The sequence below is a fragment of the Limanda limanda genome, chromosome 9 (genome assembly GCF_963576545.1).
Source record: "Limanda limanda chromosome 9, fLimLim1.1, whole genome shotgun sequence".
NCBI classification, from domain to species: domain Eukaryota; kingdom Metazoa; phylum Chordata; class Actinopteri; order Pleuronectiformes; family Pleuronectidae; genus Limanda; species Limanda limanda.
Genome location: NC_083644.1, coordinates 24,351,423 through 24,368,312, shown reverse-complemented (window position 1 = coordinate 24,368,312; position 16,890 = coordinate 24,351,423). Strand labels below are relative to the sequence as shown.

The window sequence follows — 16,890 nt, the reverse complement described above, 5'->3', positions numbered from 1 at the left end:
ATAGAGAGGACCCGCTCTTGGTGTAAAGTATCTCGATATAAAGGGCCCATTCTAGGAAAAGAAAAGAACAATTTGTATAATTTAGATGAAACACACTCATGAGAAACATTACTAGGATTATTTTATATACAATTTCTGTCAATAGATCCCTTTCACCTTAATCTTACACACTGGACTTTTAAGCTTTATATCAGGGGTCTTCAACGTTTTTCAGGCCAAGGACCCCCACACAGGTGGAGAGATGAAGCAGGGACCCCCTACTATATATATTGTATAAAATTGTGCCATGTATAAACATAACTACCCTGATATTGTGCATTCAATACTAAGCTATTCAAATATTACACGGGTTCATATAGTCATGTTTTTAATTTAAACATGTGCATGGTACAGGGTGGCCATGCCACTGCCATTTATAAACATAAAGTGGGCACCAAGGCTCTTCTCTCACGATTGCTCAGTTTGGCTGGACGGCCAGGTCTAGGAAGAGTTCTGGTCGTCCCAAACTTCTTCCATTTAAGGATTATGGAGGCCACTGTGTTTTTAAGAACCTTGAGTGCTGCAGAAATTATTTTGTTACCATGGCCAGATCTGTGCCTTGCCACAATTCTGTCTCTGAGCTCCTTGGGCAGTTCCTTCGACCTCATGATTCTCATTTGCTCTGACATGCACTGTGAGCTGTAAGGTCTTATATAGACAGGTGTGTGCCTTTCCTGATCAAGTCCAATCAGTTTAATTAAACACAGCTGGACTTCAATGAAGGAGTAGAACCATCTCAAGGAGGATCAGAAGAAATGGACAGCATGTGAGTTAAATATGAGTGTCACAGCAAAGGGTCTGAATACTTATGACCATGTGATATTTCAGTTTTTCTTTTTTAATGAATTTGCAAAAATTTGTCAAGATGGGGTGCTGAGATAAATGAACTTTTTTGATTTTTGCAAATTGCTGCAATGAAACAAAGAGTGAAATATTTAAAGGGGTCTGAATACTTTCCGTACCCACTGTACATCTTGCATACAACACTGAGCTAATAAAGTAATTCACAGATTCATGTTTTTATTTTAAACATACATGTAGAAGAGACAGTGAATCCTCAAGCTATCTGTGGATGGCACACATACTCCCACATTAGTGAGATGTCGGACCCTGATGGGTAGCACACAACTTATCTAATCTTGGATGGATGGAGGTTGTCAGGCAGAGGGTCAAATCAGCATCACAATATGTTGGATGCATGTTAATGTGTAAAGACATTTAAATTCGTGAAAAAAAAAAAAATTATAAAATTTTTTAAAAATTGTCTAATCAACCAAAGATTTTGCGACCCCCCTGCAGTGCCTCCGCGGACCTCCTAGGGGTTGCGAACCCCCTGTTGAAGACCTCTGCTTTATATAATTCAAAAAATCCTCAATGCCTGAAGTTTCTCGTTTTATTTTGTCCTGTTTTTCTTTCATGAATTAAAGAATGATTTGTCAAGTTTCTCTCAAGACCTTCAAAAGCGAGGTTTCCATTCACTATTGCGTAAAGAAGGAATAGATTTGGATCAATGTTAACTCTGTTTACAATAAATAAATAATTTCCAAAAAATATATTGTTTTTTCGAGACACCCCTGTAAGTTTGTCCGACTACACACAAGATAATAGGTATCTACACTGCAGATCAACCAGGTAGGATGAACCCAACGTTTTCTAATATCACCATAGATTGTTTATTTCAAAAAAGTTCTGCACACAACGTCCAGCACACAAACAATACAAAGGGACAGTATGTTGTAATCATTAGTTTCAGAGCATCAACAGAGGACAAATGGTTAAGAACAGACACTAGTAACAAGTAACTAGTAACTTTAGACTAAAGAACATAACAAACAAACTGCTGGAGAGTTAAGTTCCATCTTCCACCACAGTGATGATATAATGTTATTCAGAGACCTTCCTCACCTCCGGTGCTGAAGTTCAACATGTCCACACTTGGGAACAGTCCGCGCCCCTCTGGCTCCCCCATGTGCACAACACCAGCAATTACACCCCGGTCCGTCGCAGAAATACCACGCAGTGAGATTCGTCATCAGCAGCAGACGTACAACCACAAGATTACCACCAGCAACAATGGTGAGAAACACGTTTGAATGAACAATGTTCTTTAAAAACCATTAAATGCCTCATCTCACTATTTTAGTGAGACTATCCACAATTCCCTGTGTCTGTCTCACGCGCTCTGGCTTGTTAGCGGAGCACGCTCCACAGTTAGCCCGCTGCTAACAACGCTAGCATGTCGCTCTCTTTTCCAGCTTTTCTACTCGTTTTTCAAGTCTCTGGTGGGGAAGGATGTGGTGGTGGAGCTGAAAAACGACCTGAGGTGAGTCCGTGTTCATTTAACCCGGTAACTTGCTCCCTACAGCGGGTTATCCGCCATTGTTTGGTTCCAGCATTGTTGCTAACGCTAGCTGTTTGCAGCAGCGGCTGGAAAACGATGGCAGACAGTGAGGCTCAAAAGTACCTGCTCCACTTAATACCTGATACACGAAATGTTTCCTGCACCATCAGCCTTTGTTACTGTAGTGATTTATATTTATTGTAAGGTATTTGTACACATCAGTGGGATTTTGGTTGTCATTCCTCTTGGGATGTGTATTAATGCCTGTTATCACTCTTTCTACTATCATCCTTTTTTCTAGCATCTGTGGAACACTTCATTCTGTTGACCAGGTCAGAAATAATGAATGATATTCTTTTATTTTGACACAGCTTCCTCATTTTCTGTCTGACTTCCAGGTTCTGAATTCTACTCTTCTAACACCTCCTTCTCTGCTTGTGTTTCAGTACCTGAACATCAAGCTCACAGACATCAGTGTCACAGACCCAGAGAAATATCCACACATGGTAGGTGTTCAGCTCATTCACTAGCTCCACATGTTTCAATTCTAACCACATGTCTGACCTTCTGTTCTGTTTGGTGTCCCTTTAAAAAAACATAACATTGTTTGATCACCATGATTACTAACTTCAGGAGAAATTCTTATATTATTTTGAATTTAACACATTCCAGGAGTCCGTTGCAGAAAGTATTACTTAGAACTCCGCTGTGAAACATGTTAAAGTGTTTTCAGAAATAAGTCTTTAAATAAGTCTTTAGATCCTCACACAGGTGGATGTTAGTCTATGAGAGCCAGTCAGATGCAGAAGCAGAGGTCTATGTTTGCTCGTTGATACTTTAATGATCCCAAAGTGAATTTAGGCATCTCAGAGTCACGAGGTAAAAGTAAAGGGGTTTACATTGGAATACATTACCCATACAAAAAGAATCTGTGCATTTTCTTTGCAAAACATCAAGTATGACATGCAAAATGTGAACCCTTTTTTTCCTGATTCAATAATAATGCTTTATAGTGATTTCAATATTTCTATGTGTATGCTTAGTTTGTGGCACAGACAAATTTGACCACTTCAATACTTTTAACACATACTGGGTCACATAATGTCATCAATGAGACGTTTACTCTGTTACAAATTTAAGAGTTGTAGAGAAACACAATTATCACCCAAATACCAATACATCCATCCTCAGTTTTGTGTTGAAGTAATATTGGACAGCTTTTGGATTGCTGAAAGTTGATTCGCAGCGCCTCCAACATTTTGAGTTTTGGTCGTCATCAGCTCCACTCTGTCTTTTTTTAATTTGTCTCCAGCTGTCGGTGAAAAACTGTTTCATCCGTGGGTCTGTGGTGCGGTACGTTCAGCTTCCTGCAGATGAAGTTGACACTCAGCTGCTGCAAGACGCTGCACGAAAAGAAGCGATGCAGCAGAAGCAGTGATTTACCTGCCGATGGGGTTTAGTTCAGGGGGGGTGGGTGTATGTGTGGGGGGGGTTGCTTGTGACAGATGTTAAGTTGTTAAAGTTTTCAGTTAATTTCATTTCAGTTCTTGTCGTTAAGCACCATTGGTCATTAGCCTCTGCTTTTTCACTAAGATTTTAAGTGCATTCCTGATATTAGCGATCAATAATTTACATAACTGTAATAATCAAAGTAATTTGTTTAGTTACTAAAAGAAATGGTGCAAAGATGCAATTTTGAGCCCAGTGAAGGCAAAACTTTGTTGTAATGATTCGTTTGCCTAAAACCAGCACTGTTGCTTATGACTGGGATTTTTTTTTTAAGCCACTTCGAAATAAAAAGCTATTTTATTTACATTTTGACCAAGTCATTGTCATTGGTGGGTCTTTATTTTCTTCAGCATTTCCATTGAAAGTTATAGTTTTGTTAAATAAAATGATCGGGAAAAATTGATAACCTTGACATTGAATCTTTATCACCATGAGCTGGTAAACAGTTATTTTATAAATCACTGCATTTATGGAAAATAAAGAATACATTTCCATGGCCAGCAGCTTATAGAAACTAATTTAACCAATGTTCGCTACTGTTAAACTAACCATATGTACCATTTATCATGCTTTATTACATCTTTCTCATACTTAGAGCTGAAGGTGTGGATGTTTTGATGTGGCCTTTAGTCGCCCTCTTAAGCAGCGTTGTGATATAGTACCAACAGCCCCTCAGTGTGAACACTAAAGTTGAGAAGTTGCTTCAGTATTTATGGCACTTTTTATGAGCAGAGAGACGAGCATGTGACACATTACCTGCGATCTGGGATTCAGTTATGGCCGACTTGGAGGGGAATCAATCTTTATAGGGGATTTATTTGGCAGCATATTTCTTTTTAGTTGCTCCAATAAAAAATAAAGGTAACTGTAATTTGTGAATACTGTTAAATAATTTCATGTTAAAATTATCCTCTAGCATTCGGTAAAGGACGGACTTTTCTGCAGGTCAGACCGGTTAAATGCTTGTGCTGTGTTATTGTTTATTGAGGAGTTGAATATTAAGCTCGATGTGATCTACAAGTGAAGTCTTCTATTATGTTGCAATTTAATCAGGTGAAAGTCTGTCTATCCACTGTTATTTTTCACATATGATCAACTAAAATGAAGAGGCCCCTCTGGTGTTAATACATAGAAATTCAATACCTTTATTTTACATTCATACATCTATAACATTGTACAATAATTTTAATGAAGTTTAAAAAAAAAATTCAAAAACAAGTCCTGAAAATGTACAATGATGAATTTTGCATGTTTTTTTTACGGTTGTGACAACCATTTAAAAGGATATACACACACACACGTATACATATACACACACTCACACACACCCACACTGGGAATTAGGACCAGTGGCGTCCTTGAGTTGTACCTTAATAGAGCTGGGCTGAATGGGGGAGGAATTCAGTCACCATAGAGAAAGGCACATTGAATACACAGTGTATGTACAAACAAAAACCTTGACACGTACACAACTTTACTGTAGGAGCTAGAACAAAGACCAAAACTGTAAACCTTCACTTATTAAAAACAGAAGTCAGTCACATCTATACAAATGCATTGAAGCAAAATATTTTCTTGGTCATAACAAAGCAGTACCTTGAAATGCATTTCAACACTTAGATTGGCTCTGCCCGCAGAGAGCAATCCCACAGATATTACACAATATGTCACAATATTTATGCAGTTGCCCGCTTCCAGCACGCTGACAACTGGCAACAGTAAGAGAGTATCTCATGCATATCCTCATCAGACAGCAGCAGTCATCTGATATGTTTTAGACTAAATCCAATTATGTCAACGTTATGGTGACTTTTTTTCCCCTTTTGCACTAATATGGCAACTTGACATGGTGCAACATGTACGTACATCTACATAAAAATGTATAGACAACTCTATACAGCCGCAAATTCCATTATCTTAAAATATATGTACCACCCGTCAATCAAAATTTTCAATACTTCCAGAAAAGTAAGTTCTCTGATATAAAATAGTTTATTTTCAAAAAACTGATTGTTTACATTCCATCCTTCAACAAAATAAAGCTTTATATACGTACCTTCAAAGCTTAGAAACACTCCCAACATACATACATGTATATATATATTTATATCTATATAGAAACAATAAAGTGACTAAGATGCCGTATGTGGCTCTACGTTCACATGTAGTGGAAACCCGTTTAGAGTGGCGTACACAGCCAATTTATTTGTCTAATGAACACAGTGTGGCACTACAATTTTGGATGATTGTACAAGTTGGGGTCTTTAAATGCCAAGGTCAAGATTGCCTCCAATGAAACTGTTCCTTTAATGTGGCTCAGCACGCCTTCGTCAAATCGGTGGGCATGTCAACCGTGGACATCCGGTATTGGATCTTTGTGTTAGTGATGGCGCCGTGCTTCTGACGAAGATGCAGCCGGAGCTGACTCTTGTGGCGGAAGTGCAGGTTGCATTTCTCACACTGAAAAGAAAAGCAGAGGGACAGTACTTAGTGGTTAGTTTATAGTTTTTCTGGAGGTTATGTTATTGGTTAATACTTTTTTAAAATAAAGTGAAATATGTTATGTCAACCTACATGGTAGGGCTTTTCTCCCGTGTGGATACGAAGGTGGCTCTTCAGCGTCTGCAGGTGACGGAAGCGTGTTCCACAGATCTCACAGGGATATGGCTTCTCCCCCGTGTGGATCAACACATGGGCACGGAGATGGGCTACCTGTTTAAAAAAAAAAAAAAATCAATCAAATTATCATGAAAGCAGCCCGAACTATTACTGGGGAATGTTTTTGAAAATCCTTTTACTCCTGTTTCTTAAACTGCACATGCATTGGTATCCATTGTATCAAAACCAAATACCCTTAAGGATGTTCTTTCCTGTAATTATGAATACTTCTGTAAAGCTGATAATAACCCGACCCACCCATAATTACAGGTCAGACTTCAGAACTAGTTCTATTAGCACATACTCCACAGAGATTTTGATGAATCAGTGTTAATACCTGCACGAAACGAGCTCCGCACGTCTCACATTTGTATGGCTTCTCTCCTGAGTGGATGCGAGTGTGAGTCTTGAGGTTAGCTGGTCGGTTAAACTGAGCACCACAGATATTACAGCGATACGGCTTCTCTCCTGGAAGAAAGAAATCAAAGAAAACACTTAGGACTTCAGCAGCAAAAATACACACACTTGAAAGCCAATAAACAAACATCTTAGATCAAGGAGTTTTATTTGAAAGGAGCGTGTTTTACTTTACCTGTGTGGACAGTCTTGTGGCTGGCAAGGTTGCCCTTATAGCGGAAAGCGGCCTGGCAGCGGTCACACTTGTATGGCTTGTCGCTGTGCACCTGAAGCATGTGTTGTTTCAGTGCCTCATCTTCCGCAAACTTGGAGTCACATTCGTTACAGAAGAAAGTACCGTTCTCTGATGGGGAGAAATCATAAACGTCAACTTCTAGTTCTAAATTATATGAGATATCTTTTTATTTTAATTCGACACCAGCATTTAAAATCTGTAATAAACCCACCACAACTGGAGTCAGAGTATTCTGAGTGCAGTTCTGTCATGTCTTCTGCCAGCCGGGAGCGAGAGGTGTTGGGGCAGACCTCCGAGTGCTGGGGGGGCTGGGCGCCACAGGAGGAGCAGTTCAAGCGGCTCAGGTAGTGAGGAGCGTGGCTGTCACCGTTCCTCAATGAGCCCTCAAGTGCACTACAGACAAACGCAAAACAAAATACTTCAAGTCAGACAAAAGCAAATGTTTCAAAGAAGACATAAAAAATAAAATTTAAAAAAGAACAAGTCCGAGGTCATTCCAAATAAAAGTTCCTTAACTCATCCAAGTCGAAATTCTAAAACCGAGAGCAGTGACAAAGATTTTTTTTTTAAGGCTCATTCGAAATACTGGATTATGGAAAAGAAATATTTAAAGGTTAAGACAAAAAAAACTGGCTGTAAAATCCTCTGCTCATATAACATATTTCTAAATTACATAAAAATCTTCCCACCACATCATACATTCATTTTCTTGCACTTAAGCACATTGTGCGGTTTGTATTTAAAAACAGAAAAACGACTCACCTGTTGATGATGTTGTTAAGACGACTAGCCTGGGGCACCGGCGGATCCTCGCTGTGATTGTTGCTCTTGCTTATGGTTTGTGGGTCGAGGTTCTCCGAGTCACTGGGGTGGAGGTAGGGTTGCAGACCGAGGTGCTGAGGAGACCGGAGCCCAGGATCCCGCAGCCCCACCTCCTCTTCCTTAGCACTCTGATTCATAACAATGAACTTGTACTTCTTCCAGTTCCGAGCTTTGGGTTCCTGCGTGCCTTGCGGGGCTTGCACTCCGGCGGCTTGGGAGAGTCCGGCGTTCTTGCTGCTGCTGGACTCAGTCGGCGAGTTGGGCTGGCAGTCTGATTTGAGGGGGCTCTGAGGGCTGCTCATGAGGCTCTTGCGTCCAGCGGAGGAGATTCCCAGTGGATAGTGCTGATGGATCAGGTCTTCCTCTGCCTGAGGAGCGAGCTCTTTGCCGGAGTCTTTCTGGTGCTCGAGGTTTAACACAGGAAACATACGCTTCCTTGTACCGAGACCGATAGACCTGCTGACCCCCTCATGGCTTTCCTTCCTTATCTCATTGTCTCTCGCTAACTCCCTGGAAGCGTAGGTGGTGGAGTGAATAATGCTGGAGGAGCTGCTGCCAACTGCCCTGGTGTATTCTGCCCTGATGGTGTTGGCGCTGTCATGCGGAGAACAATGCTTGTGGTGGATACTGCTCTTAGAGAGGTCTGCGAAAGCGTTTTTGGCATCAGTCAGCTTGCAGAGAGGGAAGGGGAATCCTGGCATGGGAAACTGCCCGTAGAGATGGTAGTTGCTGGGGGTGCTGACCCCGTTGAAGATGTTGGAGCTGTAGGGCCGTCCATCCCTAAACGGAGCTACACGGCTGTGCAAACTGTCAACGACATCATGGGGCCGGTATGCATGGACATCCTGAGGTAAAACCAAGGGACTGACCAAAAACTCATCTCTGGGCAGCTTGGCAGCTGGATCACTGTGATGACAAGAACAGTGTTAGAAAACACGGAAACACTTATGAAGGATTTATATGATTTGCGGTGGAATTTTTCAACAAACCTGGCCTTGATGAATCGGTGGCAGGTGTCCACAACATGATCCATCTGCAAGTAGATGGCTGTGTTCATGATAGCCATGATCAGACTTTCCTTTAGTGTGAGACGGGAGGTGTACATAAACTCCAGCAGGATGGCGAAGCCCTCTGGGTCTACTTTGGGATCCAGACTGATTGCATTAAGGTTGCACTTGTGGGAGTCAGTAAAGATGGTGTAAAACAGCCCACTGTAATCATGAAAAAGAAACACAGAGTACAAAGATCAGTCACTTCTTTAAAGAGCAGCAGAAATATTGGCTTGTGTAACTCAACTTTAATAACACACACACACACCTGCAAGCCATGAGAACGGTCTTGTGTGCACGAAACTGCTGTCTGTTCACCAAAATCGTGACATCTGTGAGAATATCTCTGTTGCGCAGCCGATTCAGGTTGAGCAGAACATCACTTGCATGGCGTGTGAATTGTATGCAGCTGTCTGCTGCGCAAGCCATTTTGTCTAGTTCTGCAAAGAGAGAAAAAGAAAGAAGATTATTTCACATGAAAGTGCCTTAACGTCCTCCTGCTGTGCTGCAAATCACCACTTTATTTAGCGCTGAAGTACAGGTAATCTTTAAGTAAATTAACTGGGCTGAAATTATTTATGAGCCTCAAAAGGTATTTTATCAATGTGGCAGACTGAGCAGCAGGTGCAGCCTTCTCACCAGAAGGCGGCGCCATTTATTAGATAAACACAGTCTAGACGTTTACATTTCTACCTCTGAAATAATTTCGTTCACTTTACTGTCTCTGGCAGGTTAATGTTACAATACAACAAATAAAGTTCCTATTTTTTTCTGATTTAAAAAAGCAGCACGTTTAATCGACTGGAAGACTACAGCATTAATCATATATTTCAGTTTTTAACTAAATACACAAAGCCCTCTCGTTAAATAAATAGAACATATTTTTAGAAGAAACAGTTTTACTGAGCATTCTTTAGATTCCATTGGCTTCCATTGGTTGTATTCATCATGTGAATCTGAGCACCAGCGCTGCGCATCTCTCTTGCATCTAGTGGAAAAAAGTTGAGTCCGTCTCTGCCTCAGTTTCACTTTTCACTTCAGTATAAACTGGAGATAAAATAACGGAGAGTAAAAAGCGGCAATCTGCGCACTTAACTCCAAACTTATCTTATCATTCAACACAACAGCCAAACTATTCATTTCAACCGCGACATGGTCGATTTTATTTTATTATAATAAAATGAACCCGGCGTAGCTGAAAATCGAACACAAGCATCACTTTCTCCTGGTTTGCTTTAATAAGAGCTGTAGTGGTGAAGCCCAGCAGCGCTTTCTCTGTCACGATGCATGTCTATGTTATAATGCATTTCCTGCTCATTTACTTTGAAGGAGTGAAAACTAATATTTCATCAACTCCATCGGGCCGGCCAGCAGTTTGAGCATCTTTAACTCAATGCCAACACTCGAGACTGTAACTGGACACGTCCGAGAATAGAAGCAGGGCAGAGAGCAGACTAAATATACTGACATCCTCCTTATCAGAGGAAGGTAAATAATGACAACAAGCTGTAGGTAAACAAAAATAACGACGTTTACAGAAGATGTTGCAAGAGACAGCAGCATCCCACACTTTGATCAGGATCACAATAAGATCCACGGGCACACGTGAGGGGTCTGCTCCCACGCTGTGGTCCCGAGGAGCAGCTCCGGTGTGAACCTGTTAGCTCGGGACCGGGACCCCCACTCTGCTCTCGGTTCACACTGGAAACACTAAGTTGCTGCAGCGTCCTGTCGCCTCAGCCGCGGAAACAAACACACACACACATAACGAGACTAATGTTTCCGCCTCAGCGCAACAGGAACATCAGGGCTCGTTCCGCGCAGTTTGGATTCCTGCGCTCCGCTGAATCACATGACGGCCGCTGAGTGGAAACCCAGCGGGGCCGCGGTGCCACGCTGCCGGCTGACTGGAGCCTGACAGCCGGCGCGCAGGGTGACACCTGACCGAGCACAGGTCGCTCTACAGCGGAGTTCACAGAGGCTCACACAGACCAACACGTCCACCGGCACCTAACACTCATCCCCCCCCACACCACACCACCATGTGCTATGAGTCTAGCCCGGGCGGCATGACAGCGCAGCGGCATGACTGTGCGGAGCGGAGCGGCGGGAGGCGGCTCTCTTGCCTCCCCGGCTCCCGCAGCGCAGCGGCGGGGAGGATGCTGCCTGTCACCGCTCCAGAGTCCCAAGCCCCACAACACACACACACAGTGGACACTTGTCTAAACAAACAGTGAACACCCGGACAACAGAGTCCATGTCTAACACAGCGGCACACAGCACAGAAACACTTCGCGCCAAATTAGAAGAAAAAAGGAATTTAAAAAATCACCTGGTAGCGCTTTCCTAGAAACTTGTTGCATCACCACTTCTAAGAACCCCAGTTCTAAGAATCACAAGAGCTCAATTCTCGGAATTTGAGCCCGGGACCGTACCACTTTCTCGGGGCAGGGGAGAGACGTTTTTTTTTCCCCGCGGTGCAAACAACTACTTTCCAGAGCAGCTATCCCAACCAGACTGGTGCGTAGTGATTGTGACAGAAAATAAAACGCTGTTAAAATGTTAAAATTAGTCCAAAACGATATTTATATTAAAAAATAACGCAGGAAATCGTTTCAGAGTTACACAACCCCCCCTTTGCTTTTGGTTGCGCCCGCCGTCGCAGGGACGTCGAGCGGGCGACGTCAGCGGGCTGGTGTTAGCCCCGCCCCCAGATTCTCAGAACTAATTTATATTCTATGACTGGAGCTGAAGCCGCGTCGGTGCCTCCCGTCACATAGAACACTCCGAGCCACGGATTCATTAGTGCGAGCCAGCCTGGTGTGACTGACTCCTCTTTTCCACATCAGACTTTTTATTTTATTTTTGTAGCCAGATTTCCTGCCATCATAAATGGAGAGAGGGAGAGAGAGAGCTGCGAGACTCCACGGGGTTTGTTGACAAAGGAAAGATTTCACAGATTTGTATTATAAACTGTAGTTGAGCCTGTTCCATGCGGATGTGATCGTTGCCTGTGAAGTTCAGTGGGCGCGTGGCGGAGTGGTGCTCCTGTTTGTGTTCTCCTCTCTGCTCTCACACCTATGCACACGCACAGATGTTGTTGCGAGCGAGCTGCAGCGTGACAGCCACTTGGATCGAACAGAGGTTTACGCGTTAACTCAGAGATTACTTGTTGCACGGAGGCATCACCGACGTGGACGCACAACCCGAGTGTGAGATGTTTGCTGTGTGAATGCTTTGAACGCTGAGAGAGCCTCACTGTGCAGTGTGATGTCCGGGTCAGTGCTTTGTCCTCACTTCAGGCTGCCTCTTGTTACGTGGAAAGCTCGCTCTCATTAGAAAATGTTTCCTATGTCCACACTGTTTAGTTTTGTAATGAACTGTAATTAGTTGAAAGCAGGGGAGGCCAGTGGATTTGTCCACGTTAGTTGATGCACACTTTCAACAAACAATAAAAAAAAGAAATACTCATTGCTATGCAAAATGAAAGATTCCTGGAAAACTAATTGAATGCATAGCTGTGATTTTTATTTGTACTCCCTGTTGCATCATTTCTCAGAGTTGTGCCAGAGTAAACTTAAAGTGCTTCTACGTCTCAGCGTGTTAGTATTGTCTTTTACTTGTGAGGCTTTTGCACAAATGATGGCATCAGAGAGAAGTTGAACCATGTAGATAGTTTCAGCAGAGACCTGGTCTGTATTTACTCATCCTTTACCAGGATGTATAGGGCAGTTTGTATTCATTTCATGAGTTGTGGGCACACGCTCAGACTGTCTCTGACTCACCTTGGAAACTTTGTTTGCACTGATTCCAAAGTGCGGATTCTCCATCTTTCCTCATCCCGTTCACTCCATGGCACAGGAGGAGCATTTGCTGCGCTGAGAAGGACATATAAAAAGAAAATTATCACAAGATATTGTAGGCTACATAAAAAATTGAGTCAATGAATAAAACATTCCCTTTAAAATATATCCTTCATTTTTTTTAGTTTTAATATTATAAACAGAATCCTGTAATTTCAAAGTACTTGGAATTCTCTTGTATTTTATTAATTAGGTATAGATGATGATAATGAGGTGGCAAAGCTTCAATTAGATGTTTGAAAAATTAGGTTGATATTTACAAATTATAAGATCCATTAGCTCCATTCTGGTCAATTTCAATAATGTCTGTGACTAATAAAGAGCAAATACCATGTTATAGCAGATACCTTGCTTTGTGAATTTGTTTTTTATTTTGAAAGGCTATGCCCATTAAAACGTTTAAAACCTTGCTCTTCCTGTACAACCTCAAATTATCTGATGTTTGCTTTGCAAATGTAAGGATAAAAAATAAATTTGTTAAATTATCCAAGCTTAATACTTTCATGTTGCCTTTACAGTCAAATTAAGTTATAACTCCAATTTTTTTACGAGATATAAAAATATAAATTGATACCACTCTCATTACACACTAATGATTACCTGTCTTTTAAGTGGGACATTTAAGTTTTCAGTTATATTTGGTGTTCACAAAATATTTTACATTCCAAATGAATCAGAGGCAGCTCCTGCCTTTTCTTCTATTTTCTTATTTAACCCTTAGTGTGACAACACACTCCAACATAACATAAGTGACATTTCCCTGTGGATTGCCCGAGCATCCGCCCATCTGGATCCGGCATCCCACTAAAAACACTCCAGGTGTTCACAAACCATCGGGGAGACAAGTCTCCAAAATAATTAAGACACACGCTTTTACAGCAATCTCCGATTCAGCACTGCCAAATAAAGACTATCTTGAGTTCCAAACAAAGAGCAGCGTCAACTTTATTTCAATCCACTTGGGGGATGTTTAAGGCACTCCAGCACCGTTATGCATAATGCACGGCCATAAACCATCCAGGAGTTAAGAGGGAGATGGGTAATTTACCAAGGCCTCACGCTGTGCCCGGCTATAGAAGGATGAGATAATTACAGCAAATCCTTGGCAACTTTTTACTCAACCAATTCCTAGCAAAAATAAATGACCCACTTACAGGGGAGGACAGAGAGAGAGTGCAGGGTAGCAGATCAATACGGCCCCTGTCTAAACTGATGGGGAAACACTGTCACATTATGAACTGTGTATCGGTTAATCCTGGATCTCCATTCAGGCTGTATAATTAAACAACGGGTCACAACATTAAGGTCTTGGTCTCTTTGTCTGAGTGGCAAGCTGTTCAGAAACAATCACAGCCGAAGCGAGCTGTGACGGTAATTCAAGACTGCCCGGCCGGTAACAGCTGCACATTAAAAAAGAATCTTGTACATTTTTGACACAGTGTGAAACATCTCTAAGCCGTATCATTGCCTACACTCGGTGCACGATAGGTCATTGAATAGAAATGCCCACCGACAAAAGCCCGAGGCCCGGAGGTTGCCTCACTTTTTTTTTTCATAAACTGCACACTTTTGTCTCGTTTCACAGCAAATTTCTGCCAACTTCAGTGTTCATTGTCAGCAAAGATGTGAGTGTGGAGTTTTGTTCTGAGAGGCATGATGCAACCAAGCTGTAACACCAAACAGATAATGCTGTTAGCTACAGAGGCCTTTTTAGTTCCTTTCTTTAAAAGAATTTCTTTTTACATTGTTAAGTTTCACTTTTTTAACTCCATGCATTCCACAAGCATTTTTTTCTGCTTTTGTCCACAACAAAGTTGCCTTTTTTCAAGCACCATCACAAATGCAGGTCTGAATTGCAGCACAGTTATTGTGTGTCAGTAAAAAAAAAGAGATTTGTTCTTCCAATCTCACTTCATGTATTTATACGTTTCCCTTGATCATCAGTTTGAAGAGATCATTAAAAACATACAGTGTGATATGCATCATTTATAATGCCTGTTAAACAATATGATGTTTGATAAAGATGCAGTGAAAAATCCAATGATGATACTTCAAAAGATTTTCTGTGCAGGTAGTGATGAGCACACTTTACTCAGATGTATGTCTCCTGCTTTTTAAATTAACAGACAAATAGGCAAGTTGTATTCTGACATGAAATCTCATAACAACGCTGCCATGTGTCTCCGCATTCACACACACACACACACACACACACACACACACACACACACACACACACACACACACACACACACACACACACACACACACACACACACACACACTCACACACACACACACACACACACACACACACACACACACACACACACACTCACACACACTCACACACACTGACACGGTTCAAATTTTGCTCTCATCACACTTGACAAGGTTAAACATACGGAGATTAACAGTGGTATTAAATAATAGAGATAAAAAGGTAAAAGGATTTCATATATGAAATCCAGTGTAAGTGCAGACACTCATGGCAGCATGTTGCATGATTTTAGGTGGATATCATTTTTACATCATAGTTTATTTATCGGGCTTTGTTGTGTTGTTGTTCCTCTTCCTTACTTTTCTGTTCTATTTAAATGCATTTTAGGCTTACAACAACCAAACAAGGGTTTCAGCTTTAGTGGTGAATAACTCGGCTCCCTGGGCATTTCAAAGTGTTGTCTAACACTGTTTTTATTCTGATTTATCAGTTATTTCGAAAAGTAAAACACAACCTACACATCACAAGCAGTGTTTGAGTAAGTCTTCCTGCAGTGTGCCTGTGTGGATAACCTTGAGTTCACCAGCTTGAATGTGCAAGCTCCATGCTAAGGTTGTAGTCAGAGCAGAGGCGTGTCAGTGGACCAGAATTCCAATTTAGCCAAATCAAAGCATGTAGATTCAGGACTTTCCACGCAGCCTGCAGAGTCCAAGATGATGGAATTTTCCACACATACCAGAAACAGTCCCTCGCCAGCATGCTATCAGCTGTATGACGGGTCAGTTACTTCCACAAAACATTCGTGCAGAATATTCCAAGTGCATGGTAAAAGCTAACATCCTTAAAAACCATTATAATCTCAATGATATATTCTGTTGCCTGTCCCAGAGGCAGGACTCCCAAAGAGCACAGGAGCAGGAGTTGTTAAAGATTGGGACGACTTCTGTACAGATTGTTTTTGAAAGCCCTGTTATGTGTCACTTTATAGATATAGTTTAGTATTTTAACAGAGGTATCGACTGCCTGACATATAGCGTTTAGAGCAGGGAATAAAACCATGGACAAGTGGGACTTATCTATTTTCCACCACTTTCAATAATGATCCAATAAGAATCATCATCTGGTCTTGTGTTCTGAATGTTATAAGGCTCCTTCCTCTTACAGATTTTTTTTCTATTTGATTTGATAGACATGCATACTCTGCTTACAAATGTACCTATGGCAGTGATTCCCAATAAGGGGGATTTATGCCCCAGGGGGTGCTAACTGTTGTTTACAAGCAAGCAGGGAAAGTTGGAATCATTAGCAAAAATAATACCTTCATGAATGATTTCAATATTTTGCTAAAAGAGGAACAACATTTGAAATTATAAGCCAAAAGAAATTGATAAACAGGTGAAATAGTTATCATAAAAATGTAACAAATGTTTAAATAGTTCAAAGTAACACACAAACAATATACTACAGTCTCTATACATTATAAACAGCTGAAAATAATGGCCAACAGTAGCCAACTGGATGAGTAGCTGATGTATAATGTTAGCTTAAAGTTCAGTTTAATCCTTTAAAAATAATTTGCTAAAATATACATGAAAGAATTTATACAGATTAAATTGTAAAATTCAAAATAAATTAAAGTGACATTAGACATTTTTTGCTTTTACTTGTCATTAACATGTAAATGTTGATCGCAAAAATACAATTACTAACGAATAACACCACTGTCTGTGTTTATA

The 16,890-nt window shown here is 41.2% G+C and overlaps 2 protein-coding genes across 2 annotated transcripts; one reads left to right on the top strand and one right to left on the bottom strand.

Annotated features, from left to right (window-relative positions):
* Positions 1 to 2,047: 2,047 nt before the first annotated feature.
* Positions 2,048 to 3,844, top strand: smx5. The gene is made up of 5 exons (XM_061078218.1): positions 2,048 to 2,115; positions 2,295 to 2,362; positions 2,682 to 2,712; positions 2,827 to 2,886; positions 3,693 to 3,844. The coding sequence occupies exons 1-5, from the start codon at positions 2,113 to 2,115 to the stop codon at positions 3,816 to 3,818; spliced, it is 288 nt and encodes a 95-aa protein (XP_060934201.1). The 5' UTR covers positions 2,048 to 2,112; the 3' UTR covers positions 3,819 to 3,844.
* Positions 3,845 to 5,947: 2,103 nt separating this feature from the next.
* bcl6aa (BCL6A transcription repressor a) lies at positions 5,948 to 11,438 on the bottom strand. The gene is made up of 9 exons (XM_061078455.1): positions 11,403 to 11,438; positions 9,339 to 9,510; positions 9,011 to 9,232; positions 7,962 to 8,927; positions 7,411 to 7,592; positions 7,140 to 7,307; positions 6,885 to 7,015; positions 6,464 to 6,601; positions 5,948 to 6,349 (listed from the first exon to the last, which is right to left on the bottom strand). Exons 1-9 carry the CDS (start codon positions 11,431 to 11,433, stop codon positions 6,206 to 6,208), a joined length of 2,154 nt encoding a protein of 717 aa, XP_060934438.1. The 5' UTR covers positions 11,434 to 11,438; the 3' UTR covers positions 5,948 to 6,205.
* Positions 11,439 to 16,890: the final 5,452 nt, after the last annotated feature.

Excerpts from the sequence above, each read along its gene's own strand:
- smx5 (XM_061078218.1), top strand. Across the intron at positions 2,363-2,681 it reads GAGCTGAAAAACGACCTGAG|CATCTGTGGAACACTTCATT; the intron begins GTGAGTCCGTGT and ends CCTTTTTTCTAG. Across the intron at positions 2,887-3,692 it reads CAGAGAAATATCCACACATG|CTGTCGGTGAAAAACTGTTT; the intron begins GTAGGTGTTCAG and ends ATTTGTCTCCAG.
- bcl6aa (XM_061078455.1), bottom strand. The coding sequence starts at position 11,433 with ATGCAACAAGTTTCTAGGAAAGCGCTACCAG. Across the intron at positions 8,928-9,010 it reads CACCGATTCATCAAGGCCAG|TGATCCAGCTGCCAAGCTGC; the intron begins GTTTGTTGAAAA and ends TTGTCATCACAG. Across the intron at positions 7,308-7,410 it reads ATACTCTGACTCCAGTTGTG|AGAACGGTACTTTCTTCTGT; the intron begins GTGGGTTTATTA and ends TCTCCCCATCAG.